This window comes from Chlorocebus sabaeus, chromosome 11 (assembly GCF_047675955.1).
Source record: "Chlorocebus sabaeus isolate Y175 chromosome 11, mChlSab1.0.hap1, whole genome shotgun sequence".
NCBI classification, from domain to species: domain Eukaryota; kingdom Metazoa; phylum Chordata; class Mammalia; order Primates; family Cercopithecidae; genus Chlorocebus; species Chlorocebus sabaeus.
This window is the reverse complement of record NC_132914.1, coordinates 105,647,447-105,661,724: the sequence shown is the minus strand read 5'-3', so window position 1 is coordinate 105,661,724 and position 14,278 is coordinate 105,647,447. Positions and strand designations below refer to the sequence as shown.

The following is a 14,278-nucleotide window of genomic DNA, read 5'->3' as shown; positions in this document are numbered from 1 at the left end:
TACATGGTATTTCCTGGTGATCTTTTATACATTGAATAGGGTTTTAGAGGTTTTGGACAAGATGCTTTAAAAAAAAGATGAAAACATTAAAAGAAAACCTTTTTATTTTGAAGTAATTATAGAGTCATAGGAAGTTGCAGAAATAGTACAGAGAAGTCTTGTGTACTCACTTTACCCAGTTTCCTCCAATATCTTGTTTCTGTAGTACAAAATCAAAACCAGGAAATTGACCTTGGAACAATGGGAAAAAAAGAAATTTTATTACATGTGTAGATTTCATCTAACCACTGCTGCAGTCCAGATACAGAATCGTTCTGTCCCCACAGAGACCTCCCTCGCCTGCTGATATTAACATCTTACCAGTGCAAGTGGAGTATAGAAGACTCACCTCCCTTTAAGTCTCTTTACTGTCCCCTGTATATAGTATAAGTGTCTTAAATATTTTCTGTATGTGAACTGGGGATCACATCAGACAATGCTGTGGACAGAATGCTATTAAAAAGCGTTTTAAGGCTGGGCGTGGTGGCTCACACTTGTAATCCCAGAACTTTGGGAGACCGAGGCTGGTGGTCACTTGACATTGGGAGCTTAAGACCAGCGCCCTCCTGGCCAACATGGCAAAACCCCGTCTCTGCTAAAAATACAAGAATTAGCCAGGCATGGTGGCACGTGCTTGTAATCTCAGCTACTCAGGAGGCTGAGGCAGGAGAATTGCTTGAACTGAGGAGGTGGAGGTTGCAGTGAGCTGAGGTTGTGCTACTACACTCCAGCCTGGGCAACAGAGTGAGATTCTGTCTCAGAAGAAAGCATTTTAAGGTCAGGCTTGGTAGCTTATGCCTGTAATCCCAGCAATTTGGGAGATCAAGGCAGGCAGCTCACTTGAGCCCAGGAGTTTGAAATCAGCCTGCCCAGCATGGGGAAACCCCATCTCCACTAAAAATACAATTAGCTGGGTGTGGTGGCATGCAGGCCTGTAATCCCAGCTACTTAGGTGGCTGAGGCATGAAAATTGCTTGAACCCAGGAGGCGGAGGTTGCAGTGGACCAAGATTGTGCCACTGTACTCCAGCCTGGGTGACAAAGTGAGACTCTGTCTCAGAGAAAAAAAAAAAAAAAAAGGCATTCTAAAAATTTCCTCTTTCAGACTGGAGGTGGTGGCTCACGCCTGTAATCCCAGAACTTTGGGAGGCTGAGGCAGGTGGATCTCGAGTTCAGGAGTTTGAAACCATCCTGGCTAACACGGTGAAACCCCATCTCTACTAAAAATACAAAAAACTAGCCAGGCATGGTGGCACACACCTGTTGTCCCAGCTACTCAGGAGGCTGAGGCAGGAGAATCGCTTGAACCCAGGAGGCGGAGGGTGCAGTGAGCCGAGATCATGCCTCTGCACTCTAGCCTGGGTGACAGAATGAGACTCTTGTCTCAAAAATCAAACAATTTCCCCTTTCAGATTTCATATCCTCTTCCTTGTTGATTTCCCACTGGGAGCAGTCCCTCTTGTGAGAAGCATTGCTGCTTACCATATAGACTGTTCTGAGATAGAGAATTTTTTGTGTATCTTTGCAAGCCAAAAAGAATTCACAATTTTTGGTTTATAATCTGTATAATGAAAATAAGAGGTGTTTTATGAATATACAAGTATAGTGTGTGTGTGTGTGTGTGTGTGTTTTCTTTTTTTTCTTTTTTGAGAGTCTCGCTCTGTCTCTCAGGCTGGAGTGCAGTGGTGTGATCTCGGCTCACTGCAACCTCCCCCTCACCTGAGTTCAAGCGATTTTCCTGCCTCAGCCTCCCAAGTAGCTGGGACTACAGGCGCCTGCCACAACGCTTGGCTAATTTTTGTATTTTTAGTAGAGACGGGGTTTCACCATATTGGCCAGGCTGGTCTCGAACTCCTGACCTTGTGATCTTCCCGCCTCAGTCTCCCAAAATACTGGGATTATAGGCGTGAGTCACTGCACCTGGCCAAATGTATTTTTAAAAACTATATCTGTACCTCTGCTCTGTGGCCCATGAGTCTTCTTTTAGAACCACTGATAATTTTAGCAGTGCATGGTGTTCCCATGATTTCTGATGATCCTGTTACCCACTTCTTTCTGTCTCACAGCCATTGTTAATAGCACCAGTTATCTTTTTCTGAGGATCTATGATCTTCCCCAGACTGTAATGTTTTTTGGTCCTTTATGGTCATCTCTGCTGTTAGGCCTTCACTGTCATTTAGTGCTGCTGTCTGAGAACTTTTTTGGTAGGCACATTTAGTTTGTTTTGCATCAGTTTTGATATTTGGGTATTTTATATCCCAAACTAATTGAACACTTCTTATTTTTAGGTCCTAACATTTGGCTAGAGTATGGCCAGTACTCAGTTGGTGGGATTGGTCAGAAAGGTGGCCTTGAGAAAGTTCGCTCCGTGTTTGAAAGGGCTCTCTCGTCTGTTGGTTTGCATATGACCAAAGGACTCGCCCTTTGGGAGGCTTACCGAGAGTTTGAAAGTGCGATCGTGGAAGCTGCTCGGGTGAGTACCTGTGGTTGTCTCCGAACAGGCTGGGGCTGTCTTGTAAGTCTCCTTGGAAGGATTATTTTGAAACACATGTCCAGGATGAATCTTGCAGTTCATATAGTTAACAAAATGGTCTTTGCCAATCCCTTAGTGGTTGGGTGATAGATAACCTGTTTTTATACCCCTTCTAGCATTTGGTTCAATATGTATGGAAGAGGTCATATACATTTTTTTAGCTTGAACTAAAAATTTGTTGAGATATTTTTTGAAGTAGAAAGAACCAGAGTTGGCCAAGTACCGTGGCTCATGCTTGTAATCCCAGCAGTTTGGGAGGCTGAGGCCAGAGGATCTCTTGAGTTCAGGAGTGCAAGACCAGCCTGGGCAATATGGTGAGACCCCATCTCTACAAAACATAAAACATTAGCCGGGCATGATGGCATATGCCTATGATCCTAGCTACTCAGGACTCTGAGGTGGGAGGATTGCATGAGCCTGGAGCATGAGGCTGTAGTGAGCTGTGATTACACCACCGTACTCCAGCCAGGGTGACAGTGAGAACCCTTCTCAAAAGAAAAAACAAAGAAAGAACCACAGTTTGTTATTTACTACTAATTTGCTTCTTTAGCCCGTAGCTGGCTTCCTTTCCCCTTTTGACCGGGAACAAACCTTTGATTCACAGCTTGAGAAAGTCCACAGTCTTTTCCGGCGACAGTTGGCGATCCCACTCTATGGTAAGAGAAACTGACATGTCAATAGCCAGCCCTCTATGGTTTTTAAAATACTTTGGGGGAACGACATGTAGTTAGACCTTTCCCACCATCCTGTGAGGCAGGTAAAGCTTGTGTTCTTACTGTCCTTGGATATTGTATCTTGGGATGAGGTCCTAGGTAAAAACATCTTGAATGTTAGTGCTTAAGAGGGTTGTGAGGGTCAGAAGCAGGACTGGAAGCCAGACTCCCTGACTCCTAGGTGAGAGCTCTTTTCTCCTTTGAGACCTAGCTGGAAAGGCGGAGATAGGGTCTCTGAAAGGAATAGTGAATGACACCTGTATTTTTGGGGGAAACGTCATTGAACAAGAGTTCCATTATAATCATTTTCTCTTCATAAGTAACCTCTTCCGTAACAGCAGGAATTTTGCGTGGGTTTAGATCATTCCTCTGTGGGAGGGATTTGGTTCAGAAGTGCAGTTGATTGGAAGTACTCATAAGTGAGTTTCTTGGAGGTTGGTAAAGAGTTTCCTTATTTGGTAAATACATTTTGGCAATCTAAGCCTTTTGAGTCTTTGGAGCTGTGAGTGTGTGTGTGCTGGGAGGATTTTTCTGAGTATGGGAAGAGTTTGGCATGGCTGTTGTGTTTGTTCCCTAGACACGGGCACGTGTTGTACATACTCAGAACCTCTGGGCAACTTTACTGGAGCCCAGGTGTTATTTCTCTTCATGGTTTATTGGATTTAACACGTTATAAAGTAGTTGTCTAATCAAATGATTGAGTGTCATGCAGCAAAGGCTAGAGCTGAGCTGGCTTGCAGATTTCACTTCACCTACCAGCGTGAAACAGCCTAGCATAGTGATTAGAGTGTGAACTTGAGCCAGACTGCCTGGGTTCACAGCCTTGCTCTACCATTAACTGTAGACAAGCAGCTGAACCCTCTGTTTCAGTTTCCTCAACTGCAAAATGAGGATCATAGTAGACTACTTTGTAGAGTGGAGCTGACTGAATGAGTTAATGGATGTGAAGTGTTAGAACATAGGCAACACTGGGTAAGTGTTGTTAAATTGTTGCTACTAGTGTCATTGACTGATTAATTAGCTGGGAGGGTTGCCTGGGACATTGTTTTGAGACAGTTTCTACAGACAAGTTTGGGCTCAGCAGAAATCAAAATTTGATCAGTAAGAGCTGCCATGGCCACAGATGTGGGAGGGGCTAGTGGCACCTGAGTCTCATGGCTTAATCTGTGTTTGGGTTGATAAAGCCCAATGGCAACACCCACGGGGCTGAATCCATCTTTCAATAGATATGGAGGCCACATTTGCAGAGTATGAAGAATGGTCAGAAGACCCAGTACCAGAGTCGGTAATTCAGAACTATAACAAAGCACTACAGCAGCTGGAGAAATATAAACCCTATGAAGAAGCACTGGTAAGTGTTGGCTTTAGTAAACGTCTCTCTGCAAACCTTTCCCTGATGGATAGTTGCAAGTTAAACAGTATCTTTACAATGTTTTATTGTGAAATATATAGAGTGTATAAATGTATACATGCAGTTTACATACTAATAATAAAGTGAACATCCATGTACCTACCACCCAGGTTAAGAAATAGAACATTGCCAGTACCTTAGAAGTCTCCTATGTGCCCCTCTCCGATTGCCTCCTCCTCCCTCTCCCGAGAGGTAATCACTTTCCTGACTTTTGTGATAATCATTCCCTTGCTTTTCTTTATAGTTTACAAGCTATGAAAGTATCCTTAATTAATATATTTAATTTTGCTTGCTTTTGAACTTTTATATATTGGAATCATGCTGTATATTTTATTTTCATTGAACATGCTTTTGGGTTTTACTCATGTTGCTAAATATAGTTCCAGTGCATTTGTTTTCACTGCTGTAAAGTTGTCTGTGTACTGCAATGTATTTATCTATGTTGCTGGATAGTTGGGTCATTTCCAGTTTTTTGCTAGGAGGAGGAGCAGTGCCACTCTGAATATTCTTGTGTGTGTCTCCTTGTACACATGAAAAAGAATTTCTCTGGAATACTTAGGAATGACTTTGCTGGATCATAGTGTGTTGTTAAAGTGTTTTCCAGGTTATCAGTTTGCACTGCTGTGAGCATTATCTGAGAGTTCTTGTTGCTTGTGCCAGTCTTGGATATTGGACATACTTAAATTCTACTTAATTTGATGAATTTGAAATTGTAGTTTTAATTTGTATTTCCCTGGTTACTAATGAAGTTGAGCATCTTTTCACGTGGATTGGCCATTCAAGTTTTTGTGCGTGTTAAAGTCTTCAGGCTGGGCACGGTGGCTTATGCCTATAATCCCAGCACTTTGGGAGGCGAAGGCGGGAGGATTGCTGGAGCCCAGGAATTTGAGATCAGCCTGGGCAACGTAGCATGACCCTGTCTCTACAGAAAAAAAAAAAATTAGTCGGGCTTGGTGGCACGTGTCTGTGTGTCTGTAGTCCCAGCTACTCCAGAGGTGAAGCCCAGGAGGTCAAGGCTGCAGTGAGCTGTAATCGTGCCACTGCATTCTTGCCTGAGTGACAAAGCAAAACCCTGTTTCTTTAAAAAAATGTGTTTGGGCCGGGCGCAGTGGCTCACGCCTGTAATCCTAGGACTTTGGGAGCCCGAGGCAGGCGAATCACGAGGTCAGGAGTTTGAGACCAGCCTGGCCAACATAGTGAAACCCCGTCTCTACTAAAAATACAAAAAATTAGCTGGGCATGGTGGCTGGTGCCTGTAATCCCAGCTATTTGGGAGGCTGAGGCAGGGGAATCGCTTGAAGCCGGGAGGTGGGTGTTGCTGTGAGCCGAGATCACACCACTGCACTCCAGCCCGAGCAACAGTGCGAGCCTCTGTCTCAAAAAAAAAAAAAAAAAAAAAAAAAAAGTCTTTGACCATTTCCCTTTTAATGTATCTTTTTTCTAATTGATTTGTGGGAGTGCTGAGTCTTAAGCCTTATTTTAGGCTGTATGTGTTGCAGATTTTCTCCCCAGTTTGTTGTTTGTCTTTTCACCTACCCCCGCCCCGTTTCAAGCGATTCTCCTGCCTCAGCCTCCTTAGTAGCTGGGATTATAGGCCCTCGTCACCACGCCCAGCTAATTTTTGTGTTTTTAGTAGAGATGGGGCTTCGCCATGTTGGCCAGGCTGGTATCATACTCCTGACCTCAGGTGATCCACCTGCCTCGGCCTCCCAAAGTGCTGGGATTATAGGTGGGAGCCACCGCGATGGCCTTTTCATTTTATTTTTTTTTTTAATGGTGTTTTTTGATGAACAGTTCTTAGTGATAAATCCAATTAGATTAAAATTCTTTACCTTTTGGTTGTGCTTTTGTTGTGCTTATTTGAAAAATATTCCCTAGTTAACTCTAATTTCTTATAAAATTTTATAGTTTTTTGTTTCATATTTAGGGCCTCATCCACCTGGAATTGATTTTTAAGTGGTATGAGACTGGGTCTGGTTTCATTTTTCCATATGGAGAACCAGTTGTTCTAGTACTGAGTTTGATTATTCCTTCCTCCCCTCACTGATTTGCAGTGCCACATCTGTCATAGATTAGCTGTCCATGTATGTGTGGGTCTTTCTCCTGGATTTTCTATTCTGTCCCACTGGCTTACGTTACACTGTTGTAATGATGAGAGTTATAATGTTTTGTTCTTGGATAGGGTGAGTCCCATCCACCTTGTTCCTCTTCAAGAGTATCTTGGCTTTTTTTTTTTTTTTTTAGCCTTCAATGCTTCCATCAGATTTAGAATCAGCTTTTGTAGTTATATTTTTAAAATCTTTTTTTTTTTTAATTGGAATTGCATTGAACCTGGAGATCAGTTTGGGGAATTGCGGAAGAATTTACATGTTCCAATCTATGAACATAGTATAGGTTTCTGCTACTTACATCTTGTCTTTCTGTAAAGCTTTATAATAATATTATAAATTTGTCCAGTGTCTTCAACACGTGACCTTTAGAGTCCCCTGCGAGGGCGATTTGCTGGTAACAGATTTTCTCTGTTCAAAAAGGTCTTTACTTCCCTTCTTGAAAATTATTTTCTTAGGCTATAGAATTCTAGACCAACAACAACAACAAAAGACTTCTGGACGGACAGAGTGTTCTCAGCAATTGAGTGTATCTTTCTGTCTTCTGATGTCTGTTGTTGCTGTTGAGAAGTCAGCGGTTTGTATAAATCTTGCTTCTTCAGAGGTAGTCACTGTTTTTTCTCTGACTGCTTTTAAGATCTCATTGATTTGGTTTGCTGTCCTCTAATTTCATTGCAGTAGGTCCATGTGTGGACTGGCTTGAGGTTTTTTGGGCTTTTTGACTGTTTTTTCTATCTTTCTTTGCCAACAATAGAATTGTGAAGATCAAATTCTTAATGTATGTCAAGCCAGCAAAAGGTTAACATTTACTTAGCTTTCCACCCTCATTTAGATTTTGTCCTTAGTCCTTAGAATTTCTTGTTTCTTTGCCAGTTTGTTGATGAATTTTAAGAAGATATTATATTTAATTTAGTAGTTTTAGTTGTTTCGAATGGTACAGTGTGTCTGGGTAACTAATTCTTTCTCGTTACTAGAAATGGAGGCTGTGAAACATCCCCTTTCTGAATACGGAGCCTGTGTGTTTTCTTACTCTTCTGCACTACTACTTCCTTTCTTTTTCATGTGTAAATGATTTGCATGTACCTGTTCTTCTCAAAACTCCAATCATTCAATTATGTCGTGGCCATCAGCAAAATATGCCTGAAGAGAAAACATGTCGAATAAGATTTTTTTCTAAAAAGAATTTGATTGTATGTCTTTGGATCATTAAACATTCAGCACAGCTGCCTCCATCTTCTGCATTTACCTACATTCTTCCAGGAACTGATATTTGGAATAAGAAACTTGAAATAGCATCAGGCACCACAATTTTCCAGTTTGGTTGTATTAACTCGACTCAGTAGCCTAAGAACATGACTTCTGGTTTGGAAGGGTGGTTAACAGTGGTCACTGGCAAAGGTGTTGCGTTGCTCTTTCACTCAGTTCACGATTGATGGGCCACTTAAATTCCCTGTGGTCTAGGAATGGATTTAGAAAAGGGCTTATGGAGCCTTTGTTATGACTGCCATGAACTGGCACTTTGGACCAGATGAGAAGACTCTTGTTCTGCTCAAGAAGTTGTGGAGGCCATAGTGGAGTGGTTCTGAGAGAGAGGATTTGGCGATTCGTAGTTACTGTAGCCAGTTTTGCCAGAATTTATTGTATTTGCAGATGTGTTGTGCTTCCTGCCAGTAACTCAATTCAACTTTAATACAATTTTCCTGTACTCCAGTTGCAGGCAGAGGCACCAAGGCTGTCAGAATATCAAGCATATATCGATTTTGAGATGAAAATTGGCGATCCTGCTCGCATTCAGTTGATCTTTGAGCGCGCCCTGGTCGAGAACTGCCTTGTCCCAGACTTATGGATCCGTTACAGTCAGTACCTAGTAAGATCACTGTTCTAATTTCATTTTATTTTTGCCAATTTATAATCTACTTAGAGTGCCAGGAGTTTGTTGCATATGGCCCTGCTCTTGCTTTTCCTCCATCCACTTTTTCTCCTCTTTGCCAACTCCTTTAGGAAGTTTTAGTGTTTCAGGTTATTTTAAAATGGTCACTAACTGTAAGTAAAATTAGCATATAGTCTGTGTTGAGGACTTAAAACAAATTGATATTTTTAACTTTTTATTATGGAAAAAATGTAAACATATAAAAGTAGACAGATAAGTAAAATGAAACTTCCTGTACCCTTCACCCAGCTTCAACAATTATTAACAATTATAGCTTTAGTTTACTTTGATCTGTAGTCTCACCTACTTGCGCCTTATTTGTTACTTTGAAGCAAATCCAGAAATGATATTTCATTGGTAAATATTTCAATATGTGTATATAAAATATTTCAGTGTATATGTATAAAAGGATCCAAATGAGGTCTATCCAGTAGGGTTGGCTGACGTCTCTTAAGGCTGTTTTAACCTATAAGTTCCTTCTGTCCTTTTCCTCCACTCCCCCTAGTAATTTTTTTTTTTTTTTTTTTTTGAGGAAACCCGGTCACAAGAGACGTTTATAAGGATATTTCTTTCATCACTTGGTTGTGCTGGCAATGTCTTGTTGATGGTGAATTCTTAATAAAGTTTAATTTCCTGATTCTGGAATTCTTTATCATAGGATCGGCAACTGAAAGTAAAGGATTTGGTGTTATCTGTACATAACCGCGCTGTTAGAAACTGCCCCTGGACAGTTGCCTTATGGAGTCGGTACCTCTTGGCCATGGAGAGACATGGAGTTGATCATCAAGTAATTTCTGGTGCGGATGTTTTTGTGGGAGAACTTCTAAGATATTTGTCCCAAGTGAGAAACAGAGAGCGGTGACAAAGTCATTACATCAATGTTGCCTGGGGTTTTCTTTGGGATATGGAGTGTAGTGACAAAAAGGGCTCTGAGAGATGAACTGGTTATATTTGTGGCTTCTTTGAGCTTTTTAACATGCTAATATTCATTGCATTTTCTAAGAAGTTGTAGTCTTTTCTCCAAACTTCCTTGACCTGGAACTCTTCTTGCAGGACGTCTTGTGAAAGTTTTTTCTAGAACACAGTCTGTAGAGTGCTGTAGCACCTTCTCTCTTCAACATTCCTGTCTAGCTCATTTCATCCTGTTGCATCTATTAGTCTTTAAAGTCATGTAGTGTTTTATAGTCAGTAGAATGTAGTAACTTTATATTAGCTTCCATTTGAATTGGTAACAAATCCTGACTTTTTCTCCAACTCCAGTAACCTTCGAGAAAGCTTTGAATGCTGGCTTCATCCAGGCCACTGATTATGTGGAGATTTGGCAGGCATACCTTGATTACCTGAGGAGAAGGGTTGATTTCAAACAAGGTATTTAAGCGCATGTTTTTCACTTCAGAGCTGAACATGTTCTTAACACAACTTTTGGCGAGATGTCCCAGTTCCCCAGATAACATTGTGATTGGGCAAATGATGTAGACTAGGCATTGGTGACTTTTTCCCCCAGAAATCTTAGTGATTTCTATCTTTAACAAGTCATGCTGTGGATTGTAAAGCAAGAGAGTAATGGTTTATACTGGCTTCTGCCAGCCTCTTTAGTCTTAGCTCTCATTTCTCTTTTCTGGTCTTTTTATTTATCCTAAATACTTCTTGAAATAAGACTGCTGTGTTTTAGAAAAATGTTTGTACCTCTATGGGATCCTCTGCCCCTTCATGTCCCCCCCCAAAACAGCCAGAAAACCCCTAACTTGTACCTGCACACTCGTGTCAGTGTCACCTCATACAGGTAGCCTTTAGCCATTCTTCTGTTTGCCTTTGTCACCCCAGCTGGGGGAGACTCCCTCCACACAGCACTCTGTGGTCACCTTTTTCACCATGCTGTCCATACTCTACTGTGTTCTAATTTCTTTCTCCCTGACTATGTGATGAGGGCAGGAATTGGCAATTTTATTTCTGTGTCCCTTGCATGATGCCAGGTACATAATGGGTCTCTGGGCAGTTTCAGCATAGGATAAAAAACAAAGCAAACGAAGCCAGGCTATGTGGTTTCCTGAAGCCTTTTTTTGTACTTTCCACTAGACTCCAGTAAAGAACTGGAGGAGTTGAGGGCCGCCTTTACTCGTGCCTTGGAGTATCTGAAGCAGGAGGTGGAAGAGCGTAAGTATGCCCCAGCCTGTGGTTTTGCCCAGTTGTATTTCCTGGTCTGTACTATTTCCTGGTTGATGTACCTTTCCAGCTAGAGGCTATTTGTCTCCAAGTTCCTTTCTAATTTTACTAATTCTGTGTTTGAAGGTTTCAATGAAAGTGGTGATCCAAGCTGCGTGATTATGCAGAACTGGGCTAGGATTGAGGTAAATGTTTTCGACAAATCTACCACTTTCACCCACCATTGTTGAATAGCATCCTATTAAACCTTAATTAAAATTGAGTCAGAATCCCAAATAATGGGCTAAGCTCTATAAGGATTTATGTTATTTACCTAAGTAATGGTGTAGGCTCTACAAGGATTCATGTTATTTACCTAGCTTGACACATATTTGTAAATAATGTTGGTGAAAATATTAGCTCCCAGCTACAAGTTGTGCAGTAAATGTTTAAATGCTAGGTATTCACTCGTTTACTTCCGTCTCTGCCTCTTTGCTTCATTTGTGACAGCGCAGTGAGCGTGTACTGTTTGTCAGCACTGTACTAGGTGCTGTGGGAATAAGAATCCCTGTGCTAGTAAGGCTTCTATCTAATGTAGAAGACAGATTATTTGGCAAGTAATTAGAGGATATGATCATTTGAATGTCGTTACTGGGTCAGGGGCTCCAAGGTCAGTAAGACACGGAACCTGCCTTGATCAGCAGGTAGGATTGTAATAATTCTAATCATGTTTTCTCCTCTGAGGGAGCGTCAGATAGAAGAAACTAACATTTGTCAGGTAGTTTCTATATGGGATGCTTATCTCTTAACCATTTTAAAGATGAGAGAACTGAGAATTACAGGTTGCCCAAGTCACAGTTTGTAAGCATTAGTAGCAGAGTGTGCATTTAATACTAGAGCAGCCTTTTTTAAAAAAAAATATTGTCTCTCAAACACTTGTAATTAAGCTTGATAAAAATAAAAAACAAATGACTGTCCAGTACTGTCGCGTAAGTACTGCGTGCTGTCTCTCTCAGTTCTCAGGAAACATAGGCAGATTAGCTTGTGGCTGCAGAAAGACTCAAGTGTTTGGGCTGGGCCGTTTACCACTGGAGGGAGGCCTGGGGAATGCCCAGGGACATCTGTAACAGTAATAGTTGTGGGGTGCTTTTTATGTGTGTCTGTTGGAAGTATGTTGTATGATGGGTGTCGACATCATAAGGTTCAGGTGTCCTAACAGCCTGCTGATGCACTTTAGGCTCGACTGTGCAATAACATGCAGAAAGCTCGGGAACTCTGGGATAGCATCATGACCAGAGGAAATGCCAAGTACGCCAACATGTGGCTGGAGTATTACAACCTGGAAAGGTAACTGATCTCGGGGTGGGGAGGGAGGCAGTGCTTGTCAGCTGTGCACCCGTCTTCACTCCTGGCTGACTCCTACCAGCTTGGACTAGCTCCTTAGAACTGGGCTGCCTTCTTTCATTCTGTCTCTTTCAGTAGTGGGTACATTTTTAATTTTTATCATATTTTGTGCCTGGAACTCTTATAGCTGTGCATTTCTTTTAATTTGTTTTTGTTTTGATTTTTGGGCATGATATTTTATTTGATCTTTTGGAGCTATTTATTTTTTATATTTGCTTTTATAGAAAAGTAGAAAATACTAAAAAGCTAAGAGAAAAAAAACTAAAATTACTGACCCAGTCATAACCATGACCCATTCTTTGAGACTTTTCTATGTTTAAATATTTTTGTAATGAAAATGCAATTATAGTATACATGTGTTACAAGCCTTTAAAACTGTTTGAATGAAATAAGATATGCCTAACAATATTTATAACATGGGGTAAACATAAAGAATGTGACCAACTTTTCAGTCTGTCTTGAACATTGTTCATTGCATAACATTGCTACATTGCTGGGGGTTTTTTTGAATGTTTTTTCCCTATTTAAAAAACACTGTGTGCCCATATTAGTCAGAATGTTTACAAAAATATGTGATAGAAAGCGGCAGTTTCTTTTCTTTTTTGGGGGCAGGTGGGGAGTCACACTCTCACCCAGGCTGAAGTGCAGTGGCTCAGTCTCAGCTGCAACCTCGCCTCCTGGGTTTAAGCTGTTCTTCTGCCTCAGCCTCTTGAGTAGCTGGGATTACAGGTGTGCACCACCACACCTGGCTAATTTTTGTATTTTTTTTTTTTTTAGAAGAGACAGTTTCACGATGTTGGTCATGCTGACCTCAAGTGATCCTCCCACCTCGGCCTCCCAAAGTGTAGGAATTACAGGCGTGAGCCACCGTATCTGGCTAAAAGCGACAGTTTCTTATAATCTCACCCCAGAGAAAACCACTGTTAAAGCTTGTTGAATATTCCCCTAGATCAGCAGTTCACAATTTTTTTGGTCTCAGGATCTGTTTTCCACTCTTAAAATTGGAGGATCCCAAAACACTTTTATGTATGTGAGTTATATCTATTGATATTTATAATTTATAAATTGAGAAATGTAAAAAACATTTTCATTCATTTAAATATAACAAATTATTTAACATTAATAACTTTTTTGAACAGTGACTGTTTTGAGACTCCAAAATAATACAGTGAGAAAAGTGGCATTGTTTTCTATTTTTGCAGATATATTTAGCCTGGCCTAGTAGAAGACAGCTAAATTCTCATGTCTGTTACCGATTCTGTCTGTTGTGATCTGTTGTTTTCATTGAAGAGTGTGATAAGAGGTTAGAAAAGAAAGGTATTTTAGAAGCATTTTCAGATAATTATGGGTATTCTTCTTTCATACATATTATAGCAAAACTTCAGTGTTGCATGTGGAATCTGAAACCATATTGACAGATTCTGTTACAGTAATACCCATTTATCTATTTTATCTTTTACACGATGCCATAATTCTACGACATTATTTGGAAAAATCCCAATTCACTAAATCATGCAGCTCTTTCAAATGTTGACATATTTTCTTCTATAGTATTAAAAAATCGTATTTGTTCATATCTGTACTGATCTTAGTAGAAAAGTATTTTAAGTAGGAAGCTGTCAGACTTGTGGTGGCAGATACAAGTTTTCCAAAATTCTAATTTTCACTTGAAAGCTTGAATTCTATCACATACAACAAATACTGTCAGTGGTTTTCCCCAGAGTGGCAGCCTCACTTTGTAAATTTTCAAAAATATCTGCCAAATACCCAGGTCTGAGTAACTGACCGTGGTTTGTCACTCAAGTTTTCTTTCAAGTAAAAATGGTGTCCTTGAAAAAAGTGACTTGATCAGCTTGCAACTCAAATGGTAATGTTTTTTTTTTTTTGCAATAACCGTTGTATTTCAGTATGAGAAGGGCTTTAAGTGTACTTAGTATTTCATCACACAGTGCATTAAAAAGATTTCTGCTGCCTTGATTTGTGCTAAGGGCCACCATTA

General features: G+C 40.7%; 1 protein-coding gene across 2 annotated transcripts in view; it reads left to right on the top strand.

Annotated features, from left to right (window-relative positions):
- Nucleotides 1–14,278, top strand: part of SART3 (spliceosome associated factor 3, U4/U6 recycling protein) — a 35,100-nt gene that overhangs the window by 10,013 nt on the left and 10,809 nt on the right. Inside the window, exons 4-12 of one of the 2 annotated variants that reach the window (XM_008004580.3) lie at nucleotides 2,327–2,511; nucleotides 3,176–3,227; nucleotides 4,511–4,635; nucleotides 8,515–8,670; nucleotides 9,392–9,530; nucleotides 9,994–10,101; nucleotides 10,810–10,887; nucleotides 11,023–11,081; nucleotides 12,113–12,222. In XM_008004580.3, coding sequence (XP_008002771.1) covers nucleotides 2,327–2,511; nucleotides 3,176–3,227; nucleotides 4,511–4,635; nucleotides 8,515–8,670; nucleotides 9,392–9,530; nucleotides 9,994–10,101; nucleotides 10,810–10,887; nucleotides 11,023–11,081; nucleotides 12,113–12,222 — 1,012 coding nt within the window. Of the gene's footprint in view, nucleotides 1–2,326; nucleotides 2,512–3,121; nucleotides 3,228–4,510; nucleotides 4,636–8,514; nucleotides 8,671–9,391; nucleotides 9,531–9,993; nucleotides 10,102–10,809; nucleotides 10,888–11,022; nucleotides 11,082–12,112; nucleotides 12,223–14,278 lie in introns of both variants that reach the window. The other variant, XM_008004579.3, reaches the window with a different exon arrangement.